This window comes from Sparassis crispa (genome assembly GCF_003851025.1).
Source record: "Sparassis crispa DNA, contig_000002F, whole genome shotgun sequence".
NCBI lineage: Eukaryota > Fungi > Basidiomycota > Agaricomycetes > Polyporales > Sparassidaceae > Sparassis > Sparassis crispa.
This window is the reverse complement of record NW_020939749.1, coordinates 1,653,702-1,665,047: the sequence shown is the minus strand read 5'-3', so window position 1 is coordinate 1,665,047 and position 11,346 is coordinate 1,653,702. Positions and strand designations below refer to the sequence as shown.

Here is an 11,346-nt window from a genome sequence, read left to right as displayed (position 1 = left end):
TGACGCTCAGCCACGCGTTTGACAGGCGGTGCCGGCACCTCCGCCACATTGCGACCACTGCCTCCTTCCATTGTTTTCTGTAGCCGCGATAACTCTGCTTCGGAAACTCTTCAAGGAATGCAGATTGTGGTCTGAAGATCCATAGTCTGCCACTTCCGGGTCGCTTTCAGTTACTTTGTTACCGTCCACATATATAATCGCTCTCAGGCTAACCACAGGCGACACCAGTGGGCGGCGCACATTTCTGGCAACATGCCTAAACGCCCTCCTCCTGTACAGGCGAAGGAAGAGTCTCGTTTTTTGACCGTCGTACACCCGTACCCCGCCCACGCGAACATGGAGCTGGAGGACGCCCGCAAGAACTTCACTTACTGGATCGCGGCTTGCATCGGCCAGGAGAACATCCTGGCGTTCTTTCACAAACCTCTCGTACGTCACACTCTCTCAGATGTCAGTCTGATCAACCTCATTGTTCTCTAGTCTCGCAACATGATTATCATAGAAATACCGAGAAAATATCCTGAACCACACAAATTGCTCGGTGGGCACCTTTGGTCAGACTTTCTCCAATGCCCCACCTTGGAAGAGGCAAAAAACGTCTCCAGGGTTTTCTACTGTCGGTACAGCACGGGATGGGAGGTGCAGAAGTATGGTGAGTCTTGGTCAGATCCGTTCAGAGGCGACACTAAGACAACGTGGTCAGGATGGAAACGCGTTTCGGTTAAGGAAGCTTGGTTCAAGAGTAGGAGGCCGCAGGATAAGTCAGTCGAAACTATTCCTTGCACTTCTTCGGCCACAATGAATGTGGATATTTTTCAGTGTGTTCAAGTTCCCGTACCCGGAGACCCATTTCTGCGAGCTTCCGTCGGAGGATCAGACCTCGTACTCACTCTGTCGGGATCTTCCTTCGAACCGCTTTCCTAAGCCGCCGCCCTCCCCTGCTCCTCCCGGTACGTACCCATCTACTCTGACAGCGTATCATACTGGCTGATATAGGTCGTACCTCCAGTTGGGTCGGCAGAATGGACCGAGTCAAAGGCCGTTCCTGTGGCTACTCCCGTCCCAATTCACCACACTGCTGGAGATTGGTCCGATGGTAGCTCCCCCCCTTCCGATGCCGACAGAGGTCCAACTAATGCCTCAGAGTGTGAGTTTTCCCTTCCCGCGCAATGAAATGTCATATTAACAACACTCATGCGAAGTCGCGCACGCTGCGTCTCTGCCGCTTCCGAACCAATCGAACTCGCCAGCTCCTCCGGGAACACTTCGCTTTCCCCCCGGGCTCAACCTCTACTATGCCTCATCGTATGGCTCAGCCTCTCCGTGCACGAGCGATTTTGGGCTTCCCGTTCTCGAGGGCGGCGGCCGCAATTCCTCCGCGGCTACTTCCGTAGATGGCGAGAACACAGACTGGCCCAACTCGCCCGTGGATGCGGACGTCGGGACAAACGTTCCGCCGGCCCAGGAGAAGATCGAACGTGTTATGGAGAGTCTCACCATCGAAGGCTCCGCGCCCGCCAACTCAGAAAGCGACTGGGGCGTATGTGAGGGCGCGGGCACGGGCGATTACACCGGGGAGCCGATTACGCAACCCAGCAAGGGTCCTAGTCTAGTGATGGTGCACGATTCATTGTGGCCAGAGGAAGACAATTCGGAGACGAAGCAGGAGGAATTCCGATGCACTGTTCACCACGAGAGGGGCCGATGCTCCAAGGGAATTTGCAATGAGTACAAGGCATTTCTGAAGAAGAATAAACTCAAGGGTGGAGTGGTGGAGAAGGAGCGCAGCCCGGCCGATAGAGGTCCGTGGAGGAGTCGGGGTCAGAGCAGAGATAGTGCAGCAAGTGGTGCGTGTTCACGCTTCAGCTTGGTGCCTGTATTCGGGCCCTGTTTCGTGGTCATGGGCGTAAGTATCGACCTTTCTGTGTTTCGCAGGTGTGTCTTTCGGCAATCATCCCGGTAATGTGAGACGCACCGGACGCCCTGGTGGCAACGCCAATGACAATGTCCGGGCCAAGCCTCTTCATCTCGGGCTTGGTGCAGAGAATAGCAGCACTTCTCCTTCTCCCTCTCCCTCTCCCTCAGAGCCCACTCCGCCGACGAAATGTTCCGCACCCAAAGCTCCTAGCACTGCTGGCACCGTTCGAGACAAATCACGCACGGTGAACGGTAGCGAGGCGAAACGGGCGCAGAATGTTACGTCGGTGACGGGCTCTGCTAAAGGCGATGTCGCGTCGGGATCTGGCTGGGGCAACGTCTGTAACTCAGGCGTCACTTCCAAGCAAGCTGCCGACGATACTCGTTCGGTGGCAGCGAGCTCGGCGAGTGGCTGGGGCTCAATAAACGATCCGTGGCCTACCGTAGGAAAGAAGAGTTGGGCTGACGAGGTAGAAGAGACGATGGATGATTGTCGGTCTGTTACTTCCGGCGGGTGGGGCGACGCAGTCCCAGATCCATGGTAATTCTGAATCATATCACGTTTCAACAATGTCAATGCAATGAGGTGCGTGCCATTTTGATTTTATTTCGGCTCGTTGACTTTGAGATCATAGAACACAGACCCAATATCTCGATTGAAAGTCTCCTTCCTTCCTTCTTTTCTTGTTGTACTAGCTCAGTCGTCGCAATGTTGTCGTCGCGCATCGCGTTGCTTTATATCGATCTCCTGGCACGCAGTTATCTGAACCTGCGATCACTGTACCAAGCTTTCTTGAACGCCCCTTCTCGTCTTGAAAATAGCCACTTTTATATCTATGTTACCTACATTGCTCCGGGATACTGCTTACGATCACTGTGTAGAAGGGACTGGTCCCTTGTATCATCTGGAATCAATGCAGTGTAGGTCGGAAAGTGTGGGGATGCACCGTCATGATATATTCTCCCCATGATTCTTCAGCCATTTCCGTACAACATTCGGCATGGGACACGCTGTCGATTCTCCCTTATCGTCGGTGTCGTCGTACATAGCCTGGCAGCACTTGTACAGCTTGCGAAGATGATCATCGCATTTTTCTGGGCTGTACATATTTTTGTTCAGGCATGTTTGCAGTGCGCAAGCTATGATTGGCTGAGCCTGAAACTGCATGATAACGCGATGAACAAACCTTCGGCCTGACATTGGGGCTCAACAGATGACTGAAGGATACAAGAGTCAACTGTGCGCATCGACTTCGGGATTTAAAGCTTTCTATACCTCCGGCATCAAGGCACAGGTCTTGCGCCCCGCGCCTCACTGAACGAGTCGAGTAATTGGGAGTTTTCGCACGCAAAGAGGCGATTTTCGTCAAAGGTTGAACAGGTGTCGGTGGAAGGTAAGAAGTATGGTACAGATAGTGCCTAGCATTCCAGTCCTTGCTGTGCAGAGTGCAGAAACTTAAAGCGAGGAAACAAGGATGGAGAAAACTACGTCAAAGTCATGGCACGTGGTTATCCCGAAAACACCGGATCTCTGAATCTGCACTGGTTCAGATTGTTTGAAGATGTCACCGGCGGTCTTCCATTTTACTACTGCTCTATGTCGGGGCCAGCAGGACAAACGGTCGGCGTACATCCCGGATGGGATAACACATATCATACTCAAGTATCGCCACAGTGGATGTGAAACCTCGGCTGAACTAAATCCGGCAGGCGCCCATTCATGACCATCATTCATAGCCCCGAAAGCGAGACATGCTCTCGTTCTATTTCTAGGTTAGTACTGTATCTTCTACCATCTCTATGTTGCAGACTTGGTGCGTACCGTCGCCGGTGAGTAGTTGAGTGGTATCTCAATTACCTTACAGGATTTATAGTGAATCTGACCCTTCCGCCTAGTGATGTCAAATTCGTGGATCACCGCTGTGATAGCGCTTTCCATTCTCATGGGACTCGCTCTCATTGCTGGCTTGCTATACCTCCTGTATTGTCGCCGGATGCGGCAAAAGTCAGGGGATGATGGTATACTAGAAGATCAGCCTGGTTGGCTAGGGCGGATCGCCAGGAATTTTGAAGGCGGGGAATCGCGCAGAGCCTTATCCCCACTCACATCAGCTTCGACCTCCCAAGGACTTCTGTCACAGCAAGAAGCGATGAAAAACGCTTGCGAAGAGCAATCGAGTCTTTTGCAGGATCCTGCACACGTTGTCTCTCACTCACATACGCTATCACTTCCGCCGTTAACTCCCAACCGGTACACAGTGTCCGAGAGCCAACCCTCATCGTTGGATACCCGTCGTTTGCGCTTTCCCCGCTTTTTTTCGCCGAAGAGTGACTCCAGAGTTGGTTTTCCTCTTCCCCTTTCTGCTCCACCTCCGTCTCTTCAGAGCGGGGGGGTTCAACATCGCGCAGTGCTGCCAGTATTATTCAGTCGAGGCACCCCAACTGCTTCCCGTGCTTCTCGTCGCGATAAAGAGCTGCCCACGTGAGTCAGATGCAGCGATACACGAACTTGCTCACTGACATTTTTTCTTTCAGTTTGCCTTCGCATACAGAATCATCGCGGAGCTCTTCAGACACCGATTCAAGAATACCACTTATACGACAAGAGTCCTTCCTATCCATGTCCTCCGAACGCTCTATATCTGTGACCTCCTTGCACACCATCCCAGAGTCCAGGCTGGAGCTCGAACTAGCAGAGGACGAACTCTCATTCCCCACTTTCGAGATATCTCCGACCTCAATGGCCTCGCCACGGTATAGCTGGCTGCCTAATATCGTTCAGAGGAACTTGCCTTGGCGAGCGCCGGCTGGGAGCGTCATGTCCATGCCTGTGCCTGTGCTCGAAACTCCCGAGTCGTCTGTGCAGGTGCGCAGCTTGGCTGCCCTTCATTCGACTCCCGAGATGCTAGAAGCCGAGGACGAACCGCCGATGTCGTCCGGTATGATTGGGTTCAGTGGGTACACGTATCTGAGCAGCTCGACGGCGGACTACTACTCATTGTCGCGACCCCTTCCGGTGCCACCGACGTGCTGAATGCAAGTACTTCTTCACTACCGCGTACTGTACACGATACCTCTCCGAAATACGGAGTTTCTCAGGCCTACGACTTTCACGCTAGCAAATCCCTTATACAATTAATAGGCATTCTACCGTACTATATATTTGCATACATGACAGGTCGTACCCGCACAGCACTATGGCCATTCTTGCAGTGTAGGCATAGCACCCGACCGAAACCAGAAGAAATGAAACACGGTTGAGATATCATAGGCCGCTACAGTCTTTGGCGATTCCGTGGTCTCTGACGCCCATCGATTACAGCGTCTTCGGAAATCCTTGACGTGCACTTTTGTCTTCTGGCGAGACGTCTTGCTCTTGTAGGTTGAACATTGAGCGCAGGCGGTCGGGAAACACGTCCCGCGCTCCGCTACGACGAGGCAAGATCCTTGCGTCAGATTGAGAAATATTTCGTCAGTAGTATCCTCATCTGCTCCCATGTGCGGGGGCCCGTGGGACACATTTTGGTCATCCTGGTGCGCATTGTACATTGACAAAAATAGCGCATTTATTCACGCGCAAGCTGTAGTGCAAATACTGGCTATCAGCCATAATGCTAAATCAGGGCTCGGAGGGTCGGGACTCTGGTGGAGGCCACGGACCTTCTCAAGCGAGGAGATCATGCCATTAAAAAATGGCACACGTTGAGGTTTTCCGAAACCGCTGTAAATCTGAGTGGGGACTTGAGCCGTTGAGAACACTGCTCTACCATCAAACATTCAACATGGAGCGAGAGAGGCGAGCACTTATTTTGCAAATATATCTGCTATTCTCGTCTGCCTCCAATACCGGGCGTAGGAGATGGCACGCTCAAATTCGGCGCATGTCCTGAAGCGTTGCCGGCCCAGGGCTTTTCGTTCGATCACTATTGACGATGTTTCAATGCCACATGTTGAAAGTCTTCCAAGTAAACTTTCCAGGCAGATTGGGGATGAAATGGCAAGGTAGGATTCCTGCAAATGCGCACCGCTCATTTCATTGACACATCTGCTACGTAGCACACCTACTATGAAAGGGAATGACGGAGATTAGAAAGACAGTAAACTGGATTCAAATTACACGCGTCTCGCCCAGCCCACAGATATCGAACTGGCTGTCCTTCAGCCCGGCTTCCGCACAGGCCTTTCGCAAGAGCAGGGGTGGTTCCATGATTGGCTCGGTAGTTAATATCCACGTTCTGGCTTCAATGTTAATAACGCCGACGTCGCAAACGTATGTAGGCTCACCCCCAGTGCATCGCCAAAGCCTTCTTAGCCCTGATGTCCTGGAAAATCCTGACGCTGTCGTAAGGATTCACGTGCAGATTGGAGAACAATGTCCGTGGTGCATAAGCACTGAAACAGTTTTCAGCACATAGTCATAGTGAAAAGGAAACTGCACAACATACCCTATTGGAAGAAGTGCAAGGTCGAAGCTGCCGAATCGTTCTCCAATTTCAGAGAAGGCCGGACAAACAGGCACTTTCTCCTCGTCTTCTCCATCTCGTACCGTCCGGTACCCAGTATCACCTCCGAAATAGACCTTCTTGCCAGTGTCGGCCAATTCGTCCTTTCCTTTCAGCTCTTCAATCGCCCACGACGACCATAATGAGCGCCATCGGTCAAATAAAGAGCGGTTGGCGGTATGCTGCGACGGTGTGCATGTTATTCTGAACGTTGCATCAACGCGGCGCTCTCCGCCTTGCCCTACATCCGTGTTCCCAGCAGAAGAAGATGGAGAAAGTGGAACAGTCACGGATCGCGCATCCCACCAGTCCAAAATGTGGATATGCTTGCGCGAAATGCCCATTTCTCTGAGGGTTTGGAGGTTGCCGAGAGGAGCGAAGACATGCGGGTGGTGGCGTTCATATAGGACCCGAAGTGTGGACGCATCCATGCTACATGTCAAGTTAACAAGCTGCACGAAGCTAGTCAGGTGGCGATACAAATTCTTACTGATCGTAATGGTTGTGCTAGCCAGATAAGTTAGCACAGGACCTTTGATAGAGATAATTGGCCGATACTTGCCGAAATAACGATTGCATCTACAACAGGGATATTGTTCGCAGAACAAGGGGCCGCTGATAACCAGCTACATCAGACATGGCAACTGTGAAATTCGAGCTTACTCACGAACAAGCCTTTCAGGTCCAGCCCATTGTACAGGCGCGCAGCGTTGTGACATCACAGGGTCTGTCAATATCCGCGGTCCCCTCGAGCCACCCGGTGGGGTTGGAAGTTCTATCAAATAACACGCATGTCTATTGGAAGAACTGTCGGCGCAGAAGCTTTGGATAGAACCAACTCCTTGCTTACCCCAACCATGTTGCCTTGATTGCAGCACCATCTGAATCCTTACCCCACGTCGGCTCATGCGTTGGAATCCGGTCGGATAAATCATCAGGCACCCTAGGCCGGGATGTAGCTTGACGAGTAAAGAACTGGTGAGGCAACACAAGTGAGCCGTATCCAAGGTGCCGTATGTATAGAAGACGCACTGAGACCCATTGCCAGAGGGCTGGAAACCTTGGGCCGAGAACATTAAGCACTGAGTCTTGTAACAACGATAGAGTAGTTACCGGAATGAAGGCCACGGATTACGAAAGCTGGACTTGGTGTCGTCCAGATGATGTTCTGGACGACCACTAAGCCTTTCAGCAGTCAACCTGCTCGGAAGTTCTTGCACGATAGTCTCGCTCATGGCGGGGGGTGAAGCCATAGCAGAAAGTAACGACGCTTAGAGGCTGTAGAAGGGCAGGGAAGATCCAGTGAAGAAGCGGCCGAGCACACGCGTGTTCAAAACCTTGTACGGCTGGAAAGCTGAGCGCTGAGGCGCTGACATGCGAGATTGTGACGAATAAGTTGTTTGAAAGACGCTACGCGATGGTAATAAATCAGCAACAGCGGTTCGTTGATTCAGAGTACTCGTATCTCGTCGGCGACGGCAGCGTTACTACCAGTTGCGCCAGCTCATAACGTTAACCAGAAGCCTGGGGCACGAAAACACAATAGGGTAGTTCAGAGTAGAGGTTTCGAGAAGCCCGAAAACTGTTTTCAACCTTGAACAACCCGCCGAAAACGGTTTTCGGCTAGGCGCGGGCGACACTGTTCGGAGGCGGACTTCAAATAAGCCGCTCTACGGGAGAACCTCGGGCATGCCTACCGAGCTGTCGGCGACGCCAAAGTAGCTGTGCTCATCGTGCGCGACAGCGCCGCTGTCTCGAAATGCATCCCCCGACCTAAGCACTTATTGTCTGCCATGTTTAAGAGGTCTTTCATAATTTCCATGAGTATCACCCTTCCAGAATAAGTGAGCAGAAAAATTAATTTCTCCACCGGAAGACCCTGTCACTGTCGTCGACGACAGCGACGACGTGCCCGTCGTCGATGATCGGCATCTTGCATAGCTCACTTTCAGAGTCCGAAGTTGATGCCGAAGAAGCCGAAAACCGGCTTTGGGCCGTCATCTCAAAACCAAAGTCGTTTTCGGATTTCTCCGGCCTCGAAAACCGCATCGAAAACCAGCTCGAAACCCGGTCGAAAACCCTACTCTGAAATACCCTAATGTCCACTCTGCCTGGGGGAATACCGCCTACACATTCTGTAATGCAGCCGCTCGTGGAAAAAATTTCTGTCAGTCTAAGGTTGACGAAGGAACTCACCCAATCCAACTATATGTGGATCCATCGAAACAAGTCACAAACACCGCAGAAATGAGACAGTGGGTATACCATCTTTTTCATACATTAAGCAGTTAGCGTTACATGCAGTAGTAATCTTGCAGGGGTTTACGTATGTGTTAGTACCAGGTAAATCCAGCTGTGAGTTAGGATAAGCATAGTCCAAGTAGCTGGCGCATCCGGATCCCGACTCGACGGCCGCTACTCATAGCACAGAATAAATATTCTGCCCTCCTTGACCGATATGATAACCGCGCCCTGCGATTGGTCAATGTTAATCGTCTCCACGGCATCTAGGTCCAGTTCCTGCGGTATCTCCAAAGTCCTCACCGCTCCCTCCGTGTTATATCCGTCAGCAGGCTCCTTCGACGCACCCCCGGTCTTCCCGTACAACGTCTCATGCTCGTCTGCGTCGCTGGTGATAGGCGGGAATGACACGAAACGCAACCGCTTGGGTTCCGGCCCCCAGTCTTTCCTATCGGTGTCCACGAATTCGATCCATACCGCATGTCCAAAGTCAACTGCCATGAGCGGTCGAGGGCGCTCCACCGTCCCCGCCCCGTCGTCGCCCTCCTCGTCCACACCGTCGATTACGCACACCACCTCGAATGGTTCACTGACGTACCATATCCGCATCATTGCGTCCTCAAGTCGTCGAGGCCGTCCCTGTGTGTTATTCGCCGGGCCGGAGTTGGCACTGTGGGGCACTTCTACTCCACTTGGCGAATCCGAGGACCCCGCCCGCCCATGTAGTTGCCCACCAGCTTCTACGGCAGCTGTTAACGCGCCAAGAGAATGATGAGCATCTGGCTCAGCCAGAGGTACCTTGAAGTAATGTTGTGCAAGGACATATCGCGTCCTGTGTGTATCTGGGTCGTGATCAGCCAATAGAACTACCGTGCAGCTCAGTCTGGGGACTGCAGACAAGGTAGGCCACCATTGCCGCACAAAATGCGCGCTCTCGGGGTACCAAGGAGGGAACGGGAAGGGGTTTGGCGTCACGGATGCAGCGGCTGGGTGACGTGGGCCACCAGTATTGTCGTGTCCCTGTCCGTTGTTCGAAAGCGAAGTTGTTGCAGATGCAGGAGGGGGCGAGGGAAAAACGAACGGTGCAGACATGGTGTACGCAGGGCATACACGGTCGGAGATGGTCGGGAAGAACCCCTTGGCGGAGGACGACGGCTTGACATGCTGCTGCAAGAGAGAAATTGGGTAAAAGTATTGATATGCGCGATCGCTCTCCTCTGAGTGAATTACAATCTGTTCCTTGTGGAGAATACATGACCAATTTGAGGACAGCGACTTAGAAAGAGAATGTCAGTTGTGACACGGCCACGGAGGAGGGAAACTCACGCATTCAATACCGGTATCTATAAATACGAATTCATTCTTGTCCCAGTCCAAGAGTGCGTATAACCCAATGGTGTTCAAGGCCGACACCCACACAAATGCAGATAGTAACCGAGATGCAGGATCAAGCAGAAACACATTCATCACCACCCCGATCGTCCTGAACGTTGCTAAATGGGAGAATACAGGTGCCACAGACGCATCACCATCTGCATCAGTGCCATTCTCTGTCCCGCTATCAGGAAAATGCAGCTTCATGAGCACAAACTCCATGAGTCTGTCGTCGTATCTGTAGCAATCACGTTGTAGTCAACAAGAAGGAATGGAAATGTAAGCCACCCACGTCTTGTGCAGAACTTTGGCCATTGTAAAGAACACCGTGCGGATATCGAACTCCACGCGGCATTTCCACAGCTCCCATCGCCCATTCGGGTCCCACTCCGCAAGACAAATGTCACGGTGGACATCCCAGCACACGACTTTCCCGCTTTTCGTAGCACACAAGCTATAACTCGAGGTAATCGGGGAGAGCCAGTCAACCTCTTCGTAAGGCGGGGCGCTAATTACTCTGTACCACTTGGGCGTCGAACTGGAGTCTGTAGTTTCTTCGGCGTATGGCGATGAGTGCGACGGACGTGGCGCACGGATCGACCAAGCTGTCTCGAGACGGGTGGCCTTCTTGACGGCTGCAATGAGCTGATCCGTGCTGAGGTCCGATAAGCGTTGAAAACCGGACAGAGGCAACGCCCGACAGCGGCGCAGAAGGTCCACCGCGAGGTTGCGGAAAACAGGCCTGGTAGTTGCAAAGTCATGAAGAGACTTGCACGTCTTAAGTACACTTGCATTAGCTGAATATCGTTACAATGGAAGGCCAGCTCACCAGCTGAACAGCGTAGATATCCCGCAGATCGAGGTGTTGAGCTACATTCAATAATAGATCGTACGGAAGGGTATTCAGAGACATGTGTTCTTGCGGCGGTGAATCCCAAGAATCGGTGGAGATGGTCGCTGCCATTGAGTGGCACGCGTCTAATATACGTATGAGCTCCAGTTTGCAGCTTTCCCGCGTCCAAAATGCTCGCTTCGACTGCTTGAGAATGTCCAGCTCGCTAAGTTATATTACCGTCGGGCACCATCACATGGACGACATGGACAACAGTTTGCGCGATGTAGTGTGACCAGGCGCCATTTGTTTAACCAGACAGAGATGAGCACCGGGGAACTTGGATATACGAGAATGTTGCTCACAGTAGAATAGAACAAAGACAACCAAAAAGGCAGGGGTATCTGGACAACTACAGCGGGCAGTTTCAAGTACAATCCGTGGACCAGATGTCAGAAACGATGGAGTTCTTTGAGCGTC

General features: G+C 52.3%; 6 protein-coding genes across 6 annotated transcripts; 3 read left to right on the top strand and 3 right to left on the bottom strand.

The window, feature by feature from the left end:
• Positions 1 to 252: 252 nt before the first annotated feature.
• Positions 253 to 480, top strand: SCP_0305590 (hypothetical protein; the record flags this gene model as incomplete). Its single annotated transcript, XM_027755951.1, has 1 exon — positions 253 to 480. The coding sequence occupies one exon, from the start codon at positions 253 to 255 to the stop codon at positions 478 to 480; it is 228 nt and encodes a 75-aa protein (XP_027611752.1).
• A 1,003-nt stretch (positions 481 to 1,483) lies between these two features.
• Positions 1,484 to 1,963, top strand: SCP_0305580 (hypothetical protein; the record flags this gene model as incomplete). The annotated part of the gene is made up of 1 exon (XM_027755950.1): positions 1,484 to 1,963. One exon carries the CDS (start codon positions 1,484 to 1,486, stop codon positions 1,961 to 1,963), a length of 480 nt encoding a protein of 159 aa, XP_027611751.1.
• Positions 1,964 to 2,023: 60 nt separating this feature from the next.
• On the bottom strand, positions 2,024 to 2,473 carry SCP_0305570 (hypothetical protein; the record flags this gene model as incomplete). The annotated part of the gene is made up of 1 exon (XM_027755949.1): positions 2,024 to 2,473. One exon carries the CDS (start codon positions 2,471 to 2,473, stop codon positions 2,024 to 2,026), a length of 450 nt encoding a protein of 149 aa, XP_027611750.1.
• A 2,064-nt stretch (positions 2,474 to 4,537) lies between these two features.
• SCP_0305560 (hypothetical protein) lies at positions 4,538 to 4,951 on the top strand (the record flags this gene model as incomplete). The annotated part of the gene is made up of 1 exon (XM_027755948.1): positions 4,538 to 4,951. The coding sequence occupies one exon, from the start codon at positions 4,538 to 4,540 to the stop codon at positions 4,949 to 4,951; it is 414 nt and encodes a 137-aa protein (XP_027611749.1).
• Positions 4,952 to 6,025: 1,074 nt separating this feature from the next.
• On the bottom strand, positions 6,026 to 7,654 carry SCP_0305550 (N-acyl-phosphatidylethanolamine-hydrolyzing phospholipase D; the record flags this gene model as incomplete). Its single annotated transcript, XM_027755947.1, has 9 exons — positions 6,026 to 6,152; positions 6,202 to 6,309; positions 6,363 to 6,851; positions 6,910 to 6,926; positions 6,982 to 7,034; positions 7,087 to 7,214; positions 7,270 to 7,394; positions 7,452 to 7,479; positions 7,533 to 7,654. 9 exons carry the CDS (start codon positions 7,652 to 7,654, stop codon positions 6,026 to 6,028), a joined length of 1,197 nt encoding a protein of 398 aa, XP_027611748.1.
• A 1,180-nt stretch (positions 7,655 to 8,834) lies between these two features.
• SCP_0305540 (hypothetical protein) lies at positions 8,835 to 10,998 on the bottom strand (the record flags this gene model as incomplete). The annotated part of the gene is made up of 4 exons (XM_027755946.1): positions 8,835 to 9,935; positions 9,987 to 10,272; positions 10,327 to 10,811; positions 10,864 to 10,998. The coding sequence occupies 4 exons, from the start codon at positions 10,996 to 10,998 to the stop codon at positions 8,835 to 8,837; spliced, it is 2,007 nt and encodes a 668-aa protein (XP_027611747.1).
• Positions 10,999 to 11,346: the final 348 nt, after the last annotated feature.